We start from the raw sequence: 14,813 nt of genomic DNA on the forward strand, positions 1-14,813 counted from the left end.
TCATTAGTCATTAGTCATACTTCTACTGTTATTATACACATATGACTGTTGTCACACATGTATACTATCAGTTATTAATATATACTTTCAACATATTGTACCACAGTAGCCAGAACTATAACTATAATATTATTACCTTAATTAATGTTGTTGTAAGCTATTACCGTTACCTTCTGTCCTGCATCTCTCTCTGTCTCTCTCTCTCTTTCTGTCTCATTGTGTCATACGGATTACTGTTAATTTAGCATGACATCTATTGCACATCTGTCCGTCCTGGAAGAGGGATCCCTCCTCAGTTGCTCTTCCTGAGGTTTCTACCGTTTTTTTCCCCGTTAAAGGGTTTTTTTGGGGAGTTTTTCCTTATCTGCTGCGAGGGTCATAAGGACAGAGGGATGTTGTATGCTGTAAAGCCCTGTGAGGCAAATTGTGATTTGTGATATTGGGCTTTATAAATAAAATTGATTGATTGATTGATTGATCCTCACAGCTGAGAAGTCACAGACAGATTAACACACTGTTGATTTTAGTCTGTTTATGGGATTTATTGATAAGAATAAAACTACAGAATGTCTCCAGACCTCAAGTTTTAACACACAAAATATAAGCTGACAGAGAGGAGAGGAACACACCTATTACTGTGAAAATAATTATCATAATATTAATGACCATAACAGAGGGACTGCAGACTGACTTGAGGTGTTCAGAGTGAACACAACAGTTACAACCCTTCAATACTGTCAGAGCCTCATTAGTGGCACTTTCTTTAGCCATAAACCAGTTTGTTAGCATTCCTCAGTCACACGCATACTGTTAGCCTCAGGCTGGGTTAAACGAGGAATCACCAACAGTGATAACGAGCTGCTGCTGAGACGGAGACGGATGGTGTGTGGGCTGGTGGGTATTTCTGACTACAGATGCTTTAGATGGTGACTGCAGTGTTTTTCACCATGTGGACTCAGAGGGGCTGTTTATACTGTATTAATATACACAGAGGTTAGATTAAGTCATCAGATCTGGTCCAGTATGATGATTTGCACAAGAATCAATTCACTTTGAACAATTATTCAATAACTTATCTTGTCTGAATTCATTTTAATTACACATATTGAACACAATTTGATAAAAAGAGCACATACACCGATCAGCCAAAACATTAAAGCCACTACCACCTGACATGTTCCACCCACTCAAACACCGCTGCAGACCAAGGCTTTATACTCCAGGTCTTCACAAAAAGGGAATTTTATCCTAAAAAGGCTGTTAAGACCTCTATCCCCCGATCACCATCTCCCATTTTAACCCTTTCTACAAAGTTTGTACATGTCTTTTTTCTAGACATCTGTTGGTCATCTTCATGAGGTAACAGATGATGGTAAACAGTCTGTACTGACACGTGCACATGACCAATGTGCCGTCTGCTGATGTCTGCAATATACAGCATGTTCTTAATTATGATGATTCATTCTCAGCAGTCTTAATGTTTAAACTGCTGATTTCAAACGCTTATTCATCCAACCGTCTAGACCATCTGCATCACACACTGATGATGTCATCAATGTCAGACAGGTGGGCCAGGTAGGTCAGTTCAGGTGATCAATGTGTTTCTGAAGCAAGTTGAGACACAATGAAGCTCTATGCAAAATAAAAAAAAAGAATCTTCTTCTTTAACCTCTTTCAACTTTGTTTTCATCCTCCGTCGACCTTTCTTATTTCCCTATCTTCCAAACTCTTTCTCCCTCAACTTCTTTATCCTTTAACTTCTCTCATTTCCCCTTTTACTCAATCAGGTGTTACCTCTCAACTTCTCCTCATCCTCCTCTACCCTCTCTTTTCTGTGTTTAACACTGCATCTGTCTCGTTCATCTCTTCCCCTTTTCCTCTCTGCACAGTTCCCACACCTAAAACATCAAATTCAAGAACTTTTCCAGGACTTTCAGGCTTATTTTCCTCAAACTCAAGGACCCAACACGGCACAGTTTGAGACTTGAATCAAGACAGAGGGGCTTCAAAGTGTGAACACGTCTCTGCTGTGTTACAGTGATGGCAGACGATATCAAAAGAACCTCAATCTCTTTTCTTTTCTTGGACCAAATATATGAATTCAAGCACTTTCAATGACCCATGTCCATTTATGTCCATTTCAAAAAACTTCCAAGGCCTTGTTGTCCCTTTAATTCAAAACTTTCAAGGATTTTAAAGATCCATGGGAACGCTTTCTCTGTTTTTCATCTCTCTCTGCTTGAAAGGCACATGACATCATCCCTTTCCTGCTCCTCCTCCTCCTCATCGTGCACTCCCTCACCCCCCCCCGTTCTTTAATGCAACCACTTGAGAAATAGATAATTACATCGTCTGTACATCTTTAACCTCCTCTTCTCTCTGCTCGGAGTTGGGGATTCCCATTTTTATTGTCTCTGTCATCATAAACATTTGCTTGTCTCTTTGTGCTCTTTACTAACCTCTCTCCTCTTCCTCTCCCTCGATGTTCCTCCTCCTATCTTTCTAACCACAGTGACCGCTGTGGAGTCATAGAGAGGATGACTCCAACCCCTCCCTTTAACCTTGTCTTGTCCTCCCTCGTCTTTTCTGTACATGGAGGGGAAGGTCAGCGGCCATCTTTTGAGTGTTTCATCCTCTTCTCGTGGATATTTTATGCTCATGTTTCCCACAATCCCCACAAAACTCGACTGGTGCTGCCAAAACTAGAACCTGAACATGACTCTTCTTCTCTTCTATTCCAAGCCATAATAGTCCTTTTCCTAGTCCTAATACTCGTAGTTCTACTAGTTCCATTCTTAGTCGTACTTCTACTCCTTGTCCTACCACTCCCAGTCCTACGACTCTTAGTTCTAATACCACTACTCCTAGTCTTACTAGTTTCATTCTTAGTCCTACTACGACTCCTACTTGTAGTTCTACCCCTACTAAGCATGGTCCTACAAGTCCTACTGCTACTCCTAGTCCTACAATTCCTTCTTCTAGTCCTACTACTCCTTGTCCTAATACTACTACTACTACTCCTAGTCTTACTACTCATAGTCCTAGTGTGATAATCTGATTTCTCCTACTACAACTCATAGTCCTGCTACTCCTGGTCCTATTACCACTACTCATACGACTACACCTAATTGTACTACTCTTATTTCTAGTCTTACTACTACTCTACTACTATTACTCCTAGTCTTGCCACTCATAGTCCTACAAGTACTACTCCTTGTCCTTCTACCTCTACTCCTACCACTTCCACACCTAATCATACTACTCCTATTCCTAGTCTTAGTACTACTCCTACTCTTATTACTACTCATAATCCTACTAGTCATATTTCTAGTCCTACTACGACTCCTAGTCCTACTACTTGTACTCCTACTGCTACGTCTAGTCATATTACTCCTACTCCTAGTCATACTACTCCTACTCCTTATCTTACAACCCCTCCTATTCCTCCTACTACTATTCCTTGGCCTACTAGTCCTTTTCCTAGTCCTACTACTCATAGTGCTACTAGTTGCATCCTTAGTACTACTTCTACTCCTTGTCCTACTACTCCCAGTCCTGACTCTTCGTTCTAATACTACTACTCCTAGTTCTACTAGTTCTATTCTTAGTCCTACTTCTATTCCTAGTCCCACTACTCTTTGTCCTAATACTACTACTTGTAGTTCTACTTCCCTTTGTCCTACTCCTAGTTTAGTTTAGTGTAATCCTTCATATAACACCAACATTAAGGCGAGAGAAATTATTATGAAAAGACTGCGAGGGGAACATGTCATAATGAGACAATCACTGCAGGGACTGGGGCAGCATGTGTGTTCTTGCAAGTCCATTCATTTCAGTGACCAGGGGTCAGTGTTTTCATACATTTGTGGTACATGAGTCGCATTCAAACCTTAATTTTTGGATAAAGTAGCAACCTGAGTGTATGTGTGTGAAGAAGAATGGGATAACAAACAGCATCCTTATGTCTGTCTTTCAATTTCCTCGACTCTTCTCTCATCTGCCTCTCTCTCTCTAGGCAGTTGGAGATATCTGAAGTGGTTACACACCACATAATGACAGAGCAAACACACACAGACACACACACACACACAGGATCATATGGAGTGATTACTGATGAAACAGATGTTTACTGTTATAAAGTTTTTCTTTTCATTCAAACACTCTCTATTACACGATGTGTTTTTGAACAAACCAAACAAAGGAGAATGAACTAAAGTGAACTGAGAAAAGATGGCCTTGAGACGCGAGACAAAGAAAACTAGAGAGCTAAACATAGTTTAAGTAAGTGAAACTGGTGGAGCGTAATGTAAGAGCTGCAGACTGAACAGAAAACAATATTTGAAACAGCTAAAACAAAAGTTAACAAAGAGTCCCTGAAAATAACTGGACCTTTGCTTCGAGTAGTTTTCTCCTACCAACAACAGCTACAGCAGTTTAGTCCTTATTATATGGTGTCTAAACACAGCCACACACACACACACACACACACACAGCACTGTACAGCAGAGATAATTATAACGTGAAGCCCTGATTGGTGAGTGTACAGAAACCATTTTGGTACAGTGTGCAGGAAAATTTTGTGTTCTTGTGCGTGTGTGTGTGTGTGCATGCTGTGTCATTACGTGGTGACAACATGTGAAGCTGTGGCTGTGTGTTTGAATTTCTTTTGCTTACTTGTTTACTTGTTGTCTCTCTGAGCCTCACAGTCCTCATACAGAGAACACAGATGATAATCAGATAGCTATTCGATTCGGATTATTCGGGTTAATACAGCTTTTATTTTTGTAGTTTTGTCCATTATTTATATGCGTGATGATAATATTGTGCTCACCGAGTTAATAGCTGAGATCTGCTTAGGCAAATTTAATCAAACAACAAAAAAAAAATGACCAGAAATTCAGATGCTCCCACTTCCAAAGTAGTTTGGACCATCTGGATAAATTGCTGGCTTGTTTCCATCCTGTCAGATTGTCTAAATGCTTGTATTTTTTCACCTGTCAGACATTTTGTTTTACTTTTAACATACTGTTAAATGAAACTTGTCCCACATAGCAGCAGCAGACGTTAAGGGTAGATGCTTAAGATCAGTCAATTTAAGTCCTGACTACAGTTTTATCTCTTAACCAAGAGAAAGCCAAAACTATGAAAATAATAAGTTGATCTAAACCAAATTTTTCCATCAAATGTTATAACTTTTTTCTGATCACTAACTGTTCTTGTGATTTAATGCTAAAATGCAAAAAAGTATTATGACTGAACTGAAGGAAAAAAATAAATGTTGTAGAAAAAGAGATGGAAAGCAGAAAGAAAAAAATAAGGCACGTAGCAGAAAACATGTTCAGAGATGTTAAAGCCACATCAGACATCACTCTGTTTACCATGGGCGGGTCTGCACTGAGACTCAGTGTGTGTGTGTGTGTGTGTGTGTGTGTGTGTGTGTGTGTGTGTATGGGCTATTTCTGTGTCTGTGCATTTGCGTATTGGATTTGTTGAGAGGGACGACAGAGAGGATATTTGTATAAAGGCCTCGAGGTTTCATTTTGATTGTGGTGTGTCTGCGCACGTGTTTTGGGCGTTTCTGTTCTATTTCCACCGTTACAGTCCATCTGCAGTCGTTCCTGGCGAACCTTCAGTCTCTTTGATTATGGGATGGCGGGGAGGCCAGGTGCAGCCATGGCAACCACAGGGTGTGTCCCTTTGATAGCAGGGCACAGGGTGTGGCCCAGGTGACTGCCTGGCAGTCTGTCTGGGTTGCCGTGGCAACACTCCGACCGACAGGCTTGAAGTCAGTGCAGGCCTCACAGCACAGCAACCGCTCAGCCTGAACTGAGTAATTTTAGACATTCAAAATAAGAAATACTCAGGAATCAGCAGCTCCAGGGCAGATTTCAGATGTAAAAACCAAACCAAACTCAGTCTAATGTGTTGAGAGTTGAGAGTCCCTCATTTAACAAGATAAAATAGTGACACCTACACAATGACGAGAGAGATAAACACGACAACCTTCTGGAAACTGTTCAAATAACACAGGTGGGATGAAGTCATTGTTTTATGAGTCACAAAGTAGTCTCAAGTGTCTGCTATGAAGTTCAGCGTTAAGTCGAACAACTCCCAGAGCAAGACTAAGTCCTGAAGTTTGTTTTTCTCTGCATCATTTGTCTGTCTGCCGCTCTGTGCTGACAAATGAAAATCATTGGCTGCAGGTGTATTGAGGACGCTTTTAATGGCATTACTCACTTGACCCTTGAGCACGTGGAGGACCCAAAGGCCTATGTATGTCTCTTATTTATTGATTTTAGCTCTGCCTTTAATAAACTTCTGCCCCATCTTTTACTTTAAAAACTTGGACAGATGAATGTCAATCCCTTTTTAATTAAGTGGTATTTTAATTTTTAACCAGCTGTACTCATGAATGGCTGATGTGCAATACTGTTTTGTGTGGTATGTGGTTTTTTTATTAATTTTTTTACGGTGTATGCTGAATTTCTTCTGGACTATTATTGCAAGGCAGAAATACTGTACAGCTCCTGAGTCCAAGAAAAATTTCCCTATGGGGATAATAAAGTATACCGTATAGTATCGTATCGTATTGAAGATCAACAAGTCCCATGTCAAGTAATTTCTATAAACAGATATCTGTATATGAATGCAGTATCTGTAAGCAATGGGATAAGATTTGGGGTATCAGAAGCATCCTGGTTTCCGTTTGTAGTCCACGCACTATTAAAGCAAAAATATGTCATGCCACAGAAAAAAGTGTTATTAAGCACCAAGCCAAATTTGAATGATTAAAAAAAGTCACCACGCACATGAAATTACATTTCAATATCATGAAACAATAGGCAGTGTTCTCTGCTCTGAGACGCTGGGGGCGTGTACGCTGAATGTGCTACACAGTTCCCAGTCTTTTCACGTTTTCAACAAGTGTTTTCTCACATATACAATATGTTAAGATGTAAATCTCAGATTTTACTTTACTCCGACTTTAAGACCAACAAGTCCCAAGTCAAGTTATGTCTATAAACAGATATCTGCACATGTATGCAGAATCTCTAAGTAACAGAACAAGATTTTGATATCAGAAACATCCTGGTTTCCGTCTGTAAACCTAGAGTATTATTAACCAGCAAAATCTGAGCAGGCTTTAGTTGCATGCAGGTTAACAGTAAGGGTGGAGAGCTAAAGAGGCGGAACACATTGGTCGAAATACAATATACTGACAATCTTATATCGATTAACTCCAACTACATTCTTGCTTCTCAAGATGCTAACTGGAATGCAAACAATGACTGGTGCATGGAGGAGGAAGTCTTAGCCCGGATATCTGTTATTCGATCATCCACTTGCTCCACCAGAATCCCCAAAATACTAGCTGTTGCCCAAAAAGGCTAAATCTTCTCTGATTGGTAGCTGATGGGTTCACAGATTTTAAGAGCAGGAGGAAGAAGTCCCAAGTTAAGACTAACAAAAAGGGTCAGTCATAAGTCAAGTCCAAGCAGTACAAATCATGTCCAACAAGTTCCAATTCAAGACCACCAAGTCCCAAGTGAAGACCTAAAAGGATCTAACAAGTCCCAAATTAAGATAGGTAAGCCCTAAGTCAAACTAAAGAAGTACAAGTCAAGTCCAACAAGTCCTGAGTTAATGCTAACAAGTCCCAGGTAAAGATCAGCAAGGTAAGTTTAGGTTTTGATCTCTGAGTTTGAAGTGATCTGTCAAAACCCAGCAGGACAAAATTACCCACTTTCCCGGTGTTTAACCAAACTAAATAAAACATGGAAGGTTGCAGCTTATTTTAGAGAAAACATGTTTAAGAGGGATTATTTCTTCCCTCAGGGTGTCAGGTGACTGACAGAAGGCAGAGCGTAGCGTAACAGCAGCAGAGATCAGAAAACACTTATCTCAGCACAATGAGTGCAGGATCAAACAGACTCCTCATGTTTACTGTGACGGATTATCTCACTCTGTGAAAGACGGTTCTCATATTCAGCAAGCGCCTTCTTCCTCTGAAGTAAACAAGCTCTGATGTCTGCAGCGTCACCACTCAAGTAAAAGCATTAATGCTAACCTTATTTTTGCTTTTGACTGTGTGATAATGTAACTTGACAGAGGATTTTATTGTTGCAGTGTTTATTTCAGTGCTGCTGAAAACCTGATGGATGTGATGCAGACGTTTGTTGTTCTTACCTTTCTTCACCTTCTTCTGCAGTTTGATGGTGTCTGATGATTTCTTCTTGATGTCTGCTCTAGCCTTTTTGTACTCTAAACAATAAGAGGAAACCGGCAGTGAGGGAGAGTTTGTGTCTGTGCAGGTCTGTGTGTGTTTGCAATTTAGCATACCTTTAGCATGGTCCTTGTCCAGCTGACTGGCCACTTTTTTCCACTCCTCCATCTTCAACTCCAGCGGAGTGACGAGACCCTCTGAGAGAGCTCTAAAAGAAAGAGATGTAAAGTCTCATTTAATCATTGTGTTTAAATGAGTTTTACTTGAATTAATCCTAAAAACAAAAAAAACTTAATTGCCTTTAAGTGAGTCTGAGATTGGTAGGTTGGATTTCCATAATTATTTTTCATTCATTCATTCAAACCTTTACTTAAGACTCAGTGAAGATAATTTGGCGGCAGGACACATCCGCAACAAGAGAGGAACTGGTGGGACAGTATCCTTTCATAACCTAGAGTTGTCTCCTTTGGTCTGAATCAGGGACTCATGTTGTTCCAAAGTTGTATAATTGCCTAGAGTTGGTTCGTGTTCTCACGGCAGCATTTACAAGCGGACCAGATCAAATGCCTTGTGTGAGAAAGCTGCTCTTGATTGGTCAGAATTTCCATGTGGGAAAAATCCAGGAAGTAAAGCAAACGTTGAAGAAGAGTACACTTGCAAGATAAATGTGACACTTTCTAATGTCACAATGGAGGGACAACTACGCAGGTTGATTTTAGCGCTGCTCATCGTGGACTATATTGCTGTCATTGTTCATTTTAGTCAAACCATACAGTTTGAAAACGAGGCGCGGCTCCAACTAGAAAACAATGTTTTGATGCATTGGATGTGCTGAATGTGCATATTAAGGCAGTACAGGAGGAGGTGCACATTAATAATCCTCCAGGACTGTAACATGCTCATGTTTAACCCAAACAATGTGTCATGTGACTGCAGTTGCTTCACATCCAGGTCGGAACACCTTCTCACCACAAAACAACCGCACCAGAGTTCGGTTGTTTTGGTGCACACCTGAGTGTGATTGCTGTGTTCACACCTGCCCAAATGAACCACACTTAAAGGGCAAATGAACTTGAGTTCGATTGAACCAAACCCAACAGGGTAGTTGTGAAAGCAACCTTGGCTTTGTTTTTGGGCTGAGGGAAATACCTGTCTATTTAGCTGCTAAATGCTCCACTATGTTCACCAGCTAGTCTCATTCTGTCTTTCTGTGTCTGTGTGGTGTTTGCTGCCGAGCAGGTTGAGTACAGTGGGTTTGTAAAGATTTCTCTCTAAAAAATAACACCATGAAAACAGTGAGATTGAACCAAGAGTAACACTGTCGGTCGGACAAATAAACATTAGCTGAACCTCTCTATAAAGCTCCATAAAGCCAAGCGGAGCTGCAGAGTCAGCTGATAATTCTCTGTAGATACATTCCTACAAGCGACGCCTTTCACGCTTTCATTTGATTCTTTGTTATTACACACAAAATAGTGATTATAGCCCCGTTAATGTAAAGCTGTGTGGTGTTGTGTTGAGTTAAGAGACAAAAACTGTAAAAAATGAAGACTGTAACAAAAACAAAACCCTATTGTCATCCATGAATGGACCAACATTATTTAACCCGAGAGCTACAAGACGTGTGTGTGAATCATCTGACTGATGGCTTCTCTAATGACAGCAGACAGCAATGACAGAAACCTCTCTCTCTCGCTCTCTCTCGCTCTCTCTCGCTCTCACACACACACACACACACACACACACACACACACACACACATCTATATGAGCATATGTCAGTTGAGAGTAATTAGTCTAGTTCCCACACTGTCTGATCAGAGCTGTCATCACACCATCAATCACACCCTCACCTGCCCTCCTCCCTATCTGGTAAATAACACAAGTGATACTACTCTGTGTGTGAGTGTGAGAGTGTGTGTTTCGTGTCTTACGTGGTGAACAGTTTCAACTTGGACTCAATGCTGCGGTGTCTCATGCACATCCTGGTCAGCGCTGAGCCAATCTCCTTGGTGGCACCTGGAAGGCAAAACAACATCAGATTAGTTTTATTTTGAAAGGAAGCTGAAAGGGTTGAAAACAAAAAATGTTTCAAAATCAGAGTCTGGGGTACTGAAACTACGAAATAAAATGCCAGCTGATAACGTATAGAAACTGTAGTGAAACAGAGAGAGCCTGAGGCAACGTCTCAATCATTTAAAGTGATATATTTCTCTTACAATCAACATTAAACAGGAAACTGAAGACTGTTAAACAAAGAGTTGATGTACTGCAGGAAAGCTGAGCAGTGTGTGTGTGTGTGGCTATAATTGCTTCATCAAGTGGCATTGAGGAAAATCCATCTGATTAAAGTCTTATGACGAGTGTTGTAACGTGTTGAAATGATAGGTGTGTGTGTGTGCGTCTCATTTTGTTAATGAATTATGTAAGGCAGAAACTACCTCCTTTCACAATTAGCCTCTGGGAGCTGAATGTGACGATATCAGGTTTCTCTCTCTTTCTCACACACACACACACACACACAATTACGACAGTAGTCCTCCATAATATCCGTCTAATGCCACTTAATGAGGCAGTGATAGATCATGTGTACAAACACACAATGCCAGGGATTTTTAAACCAAACACATGACAGCACCTCCGCACACAATCATACAGACGCAACAATGCTGACCACCTCTTTCTCTCTCTCATGCACACGCAGACACACTCACACATTTCAATCCTCATACTGTGCTAAACATTTTTGAATCCATGCATGAGACATTAAAAACAAGTTTTTACACTTGATTTTTGTGGTAAAGTTTGTGCGTCTGCAAATAAAAAATGTGATTAATTAATAGTGAAGAAAACCTTAACAAATGATGATATTGCAGGATCTTTTTTAACACTAAGTTCTTGTCATATTTCCAGCTCTGCACTCACAGTATATTAATGCCACCTACTGTGACATAAAGCTCCAAATTAATGAATGGATGTAAAATAAATGTCACATTAAGTCAGAGGCAGGGCTGGGCGATACTCCCCGTAAATCAGATTTACCTTGATAGCTTTAAATATAGCAATACTTACTTTTTAATACATTAGTGCATGATTCGTCTTTATCAAATTGAAAAATTGTGATGAGTAAATTTAGGTCTAAGTTTGGTTTATCGTACAACCTGAGTCGTAAGCAGTAACAATATGTTTTACAGGAGAACAGAAACTTTTTTAAACTATGGATGCTGATGTTGAACGTTAACTAATGTAACAGAAGATGATTCATATAAAGCTGCTGGAAATAAACTGTGATTTACATTTTGTTTTCCCGACTTTTAGAACATTTATTCAGATTTGTGCAGCATTTCAGAGGAAACATAAATGTTGACACAGACAAGACGACGGAAAAGAGCTGCTGAACTTCCACAGTGGGTCTACTGTCACGCGCACACACACACACCCACACACACAGAGTCAGGCCCATCATAATGGTTTCTTTGTGGCACCCAGTCTGTGTGTGGACACAACACTTCCTGTTAAATTGACCTCTTTCTGTCTCTCACACTCTCACACACACACACACACACACACACACCATACTTGGTATATATTCTGCAAATAATCTAATTATTTCAAATTCTATGAAAAAACCTTGTAAATTTAAAAGGAAAATCAAAATACATTTGAGTCCATGTGCAGTTTCCGAAAACAATTATTTCTCACCGGCCAAATGGACTGTTGGATAAAAAAAATCTGCTGGTCAAGCATAATTTTTTATCAGCCAAAATAATAAAATGCATTTCTGTGTCACATATATATTTATTTCAGTACATTTCACTGAGATAATAAGTTATGTTCAATACAAACCTAAAAAAATTATTTTACTATATTGAACATCACTACAGCCTCAGCATGTGAATCAGTTCCCTCTGGTAAGCAGTGTATATGTCTAGGGCTTTTATTGTGAAAGGTAAGAATGGATGGAGTGAGCTGTATTATGCTGCCGTTGACATTGTGGGATGACTAAAGAGTTTGCTGTCTTGGTTTAGACAACAGAGCCTCCGTGTTGTTATTTAATTACCTTCATAAGTATGGGCACAGATCACTACACATTAGCATCACAGTGGCTCGAGGCAGACCGGCCTCTGGTGATAGTTTAGCTGAGTAGCAGGCCTGTACAGTAAACAGTGCCGCAAAACTAGGGGAGCTCAAGGAGGTCAGTTTCGTGGCACTGTTTAGACGTGTGTAAAAAGTATCTGTAGTCTGGCTGCCCCCTGAAAGGCGACTGAGATTCAGTCAGTGTGCATTGTACTGCTGTGGGTGTTTTGGTTTTTGCTTTCTGGTACAGACAGCTGCAGACACAGAGGCAGCTGCCTGCTCAGGGTCCGAGATGACGTAATCTTCTGCCTTGTGCTTACATGCTTGAAGTGGTGAATTTACAGCTCACAGCAACTTAATACGATACAGTCTCTGGCTTTTGTTTGGTATCTCGTGTTGGCAATAAATGCTGTTGCCCATTTCCAAACCATTGTTACCATAGTTAGCTTGTCTACTATATTACCTGAATGTTACTGTCACACTGAACGTCCCGCTGACCCCCGTTCAAACATTCAAACTCTTCATGTCAAAAAAGCTACGAATAGTGAATATTTATATTGAACAGCTAAATCTTATCTGACTGACATAACACTGAGTTGGGTACAGCCCTAATCCATAGTGTGTGTCTCCGAAACTGACAGCACAGCAAAGGAGCAGCAAATGATGTACCATTGTTAGGTTTTTGATTTTCCTGTAACAAATCTGTTGTACAATGACAATAAAGATTCTGATTCTTAACACCAGTACTGAGAGCTGTACCTAGGCTAATATGTGACCTATGATCAAATGGGATTGATCATTCAGCGCACCTGGGTGAGAGCAGATTCGGGAGGTTAAGAATGTTTGGTGCATCTGGAGGTGACTTCTCTTATTCTTTCTTTTGACAGGAAATTAAGAGAAAACACAAGAGAAATTAAACAGAATGTTGTTGCATGAGGCCCAGTCTATGTCTTAGGATGCAAGACACATTGCAGAAAACATTATGAACATAAAGTGATAATAAAAATTTTTTAAAAAAGTGTTTGTCAGTGCTTTTATACTGTCTGTTTTCTTGTACAAAAAAGGTCTGATACAACCCTACCTACTTAACCACGTGATAATGCTGAGAGTATATTGTATATAGTAGTAGTAGTATATTGATATTGATTGATGATATGAGACTGGATTACACCTGAAACTATGAGTTGGGTAATCGATGAGTCAGTCAATAGGAAATTCTGCAACTATTCTGATTATCACCTTATTGTTTTAGTCACATTTCAAGCACAAGTGCTGAACATTCTCTGGTTTCAGAAACACACGTGAGGATTTCCTGCTTTTCTCGGTTTTATAATCACTGTGGCCCAAATATATTTGGGGTTTGGACTCTCGGTCCCACAAAACAAAGCAACACAATGACCTCAGCATGAGCTCTGGCAAATTGTGATGAGTTAACAATTGAATGATTAATCATGAAAACAACTGGAGTCAGAGGCTTAGACCGGTAACTTTCTGTCCTCTTGATTATCGTACTGAGTCAAACATAAAGTTTGTTTTTATCACTCAGCTTGATCCTGCGATGGAACAAAGTGACACAGCAGCTTTACACTGAAGAGTCTGAACTGTGAGTTCACGCTGACTCATTTCATGTCATTTGAATATCAAAATCTGAGAGCTGCACCAGAAGGAAGCAGGCAGTCTCTCTTATACACACACACACACACACACACACACACACACACACACACACACACACACACACACACTGCAACGCTGAGTCACAGCCGAGTTACGTAAAAAAAAAAAAGAACAATCACAGTAAAAAGATCACTTTATTCAAACAGCTCCAGCACTAACAGGAAGTTATGTCAGACTGAAACCTGGACTGTACACACTCGACATTCATATAGAGCACTCATTCCTTCAATCCTTCCTGTGTGTCATCTAGCCTCCATTAACCTCCACTCTTCCCTCTCTCCTTCCTCTGTTTCTTATCCGTCTTTCCCTCATTGTCCTCTACCCGTCCTCCCGCCTCTCTCTCTCTCTCTCCATCCTTCCCTCTCTGCCTCCTTCCTCTCCTCCTCCGTTCTACCGCGACAGCTATGAAACACAACATTATTTATCAGCCACATGTACACACAACGTTGCAGAGGGCGGGTGCACCCACACGCACACACACAGACACTCAGGTATGAGGCGTGGGTTAAACGTTAAAAGGTGTGGCGAGGTGTGTTTGCTTTATTTGCCTTTCCCTCCCTGTTGCAGCTCTGAGCTCAGAGAACATTAAAGTCTCGAGGAACCGCAGCAGTGACACTGAAATTATCTTAATGCTGCTAAAGTAGATGTTTCAAAAGTCTGACATGCAATGTTTAGACGGACTGTGTGAGTGTGTCTGTGTCTTAAAGGGATAGTTCACCTCAAACATCCTCTTTTTTTCTTAATACCTGTTGCACTAGTTATCAGACTAGATTGTTTTCATGTGAGCTGCCGAGTGTTGGAGATATCGGCCGTGACAACATGGGTTTCACGAGCTG

The 14,813-nt window shown here is 40.4% G+C and overlaps 1 protein-coding gene across 2 annotated transcripts in view; it reads right to left on the minus strand.

Moving 5' to 3' along the window:
• The window catches only part of mtss1 (MTSS I-BAR domain containing 1), a 75,718-nt gene that overhangs the window by 18,194 nt on the left and 42,711 nt on the right, over window positions 1-14,813 (minus strand). For both annotated transcript variants that reach the window (XM_050037671.1, XM_050037670.1), the window contains exons 4-6: window positions 10,158-10,242; window positions 8,341-8,432; window positions 8,188-8,262 (exon numbers count right to left, since the gene is read on the minus strand). In XM_050037671.1, coding sequence (XP_049893628.1) covers window positions 8,188-8,262; window positions 8,341-8,432; window positions 10,158-10,242 — 252 coding nt within the window. The remainder of the gene's footprint in view (window positions 1-8,187; window positions 8,263-8,340; window positions 8,433-10,157; window positions 10,243-14,813) is intronic.

The sequence above is a fragment of the Epinephelus moara genome, chromosome 24 (genome assembly GCF_006386435.1).
Source record: "Epinephelus moara isolate mb chromosome 24, YSFRI_EMoa_1.0, whole genome shotgun sequence".
Lineage (NCBI taxonomy): Eukaryota > Metazoa > Chordata > Actinopteri > Perciformes > Serranidae > Epinephelus > Epinephelus moara.